Source organism: Priapulus caudatus, unplaced genomic scaffold (genome assembly GCF_000485595.1).
Source record: "Priapulus caudatus unplaced genomic scaffold, Priapulus_caudatus-5.0.1 Scaffold3083, whole genome shotgun sequence".
Taxonomy (NCBI): Eukaryota; Metazoa; Priapulida; class Priapulimorpha; order Priapulimorphida; family Priapulidae; genus Priapulus; species Priapulus caudatus.
Genome location: NW_014580144.1, coordinates 5,901 through 7,589, shown reverse-complemented (window position 1 = coordinate 7,589; position 1,689 = coordinate 5,901). Strand labels below are relative to the sequence as shown.

At 41.9% G+C, this 1,689-nt stretch overlaps 1 protein-coding gene across 1 annotated transcript in view; it reads left to right on the top strand.

The window, feature by feature from the left end:
* The first annotated feature begins 115 nt into the window (after positions 1-115).
* LOC106819275 (retinol dehydrogenase 11-like) overlaps positions 116-1,689 on the top strand; it is a 3,180-nt gene continuing 1,606 nt past the window's right edge. The window contains exons 1-2 of the mRNA XM_014823920.1: positions 116-158; positions 943-1,098. Coding sequence (XP_014679406.1) covers positions 116-158; positions 943-1,098 — 199 coding nt within the window. The remainder of the gene's footprint in view (positions 159-942; positions 1,099-1,689) is intronic.

Here is a 1,689-nt window from a genome sequence, read left to right as displayed (position 1 = left end):
TCCCCGCCCGCGAAATTTTTTTCCTGACCCTTTCAACAAGCACAGTGTACATTAGCCAATCAAAATCGATGCTTTCCAAGGATGTCTGAATCGATGTCACTGCAGTTTTGTAAACATGAAAAAGTCAGACTTTGTAAATGCAAATGATGATGATGCTTGTGAATTTAAGGTATATACTTTTCACTGAACTCAATTAAAACGCTTAGACAGTGGCATTAACGCTGCCGCTGATCAATTAATTTGTAGTATATTGAATCAATGAATGTACATGTAGCCTGTACATTATTATGACTATGTCAGTATGTGATGTGAGTCTGCTGTGACTAGTGGTGACTTGACTGTGCCTACCTGCTGCATGCTGTGGATGCACAACTCCATGGTTCAGCTAACTGGTGTCTTGTATAGGCTGGATGTACAATAGGCCTAGTACATTTAAAATGAAATGAATATAGGCCTAGTAGTACGCAACTTTCCCAATAGGCCTATACATACTCGGACCCCCTCCCATGGACATGTACATGCCTCTATGCACATGTACATGCCTCTATGCTATGCGAGCTGCGAGCTGAGAAAAAAATACAATGCGTCCAAGCAAACAATCAAGCGAACAATGCGAATTTAACAATCAAACTCTGGCTCTCCACTCTGGCTCCGGCTAAATGTACATGTGCATGTGCTTGCTGAAAGGATCAGGAAAACAATTTCGCTCCCCGCCTCTTCACCCACGGCCTACCGCTTCTTTCCCCGTAGTTCCTCCCCTGTACATGTCTCATCCAACCTTCTCTAGCTGCTATCATCTATGACGTCACCCCTGCCATCATCGATGACGTCACCTCCGACCTCATCTATAACATCACCTCTGTCATCATAGATTACGCCACCTCTGACCTCATCTATGACGTCACCTTCCGTTATCATCTATGACGTCACGTCTGCCCGCAGGTGCACACGTCATCCTCGCGTGTAGAAATGTGGAGAAAGCAGAGAAGGCACGCACCGACATACAGGCGCTCACAGGTCGCAATGACGTCACCGTCATGCAGCTTGACCTCGCATCTACGTCATCCGTCCGGAAGTTCGTCGAGCAGCTGATCGAACGTAGGTATCAATCGAATTCGTCAATAATCGATCAATTACAGGTGAGTGCCTGCTATATTACAGGTAGATATCTGCTATATTACAGGTAGATATCTGCTATATTACAGGTAGATATCTGCTATATTACAGGTAGATATCTGCTATATTACAGGTAGATATCTGCTACATTACAGGTAAATATCTGCTACATTACAGGTACATATCTGCTACATTACAGGTAGATATCTGCTACATTACAGGTAGATATCTGCTATATTGCAGGTAGATATCTGCTATATTACAGGTAGATATCTGCTACATTACAGGTAGATATCTGCTATATTACAGGTAGATATCTGCTATATTACAGGTAGATATCTGCTATATTACAGGTATATATCTGCTATATTACAGGTAGATATCTGCTGTATTACAGGTGAGTGTCTGCTATATTACAGGTAGATATCTGCTACATTACAGGTAGATATCTGCTATATTGCAGGTAGATATCTGCTATATTACAGGTAGATATCTGCTATATTACAGGTAGATATCTGCTATATTACAGGTAGATATCTGCTGTATTACAGGTAGATATCTGCTATTTTACAG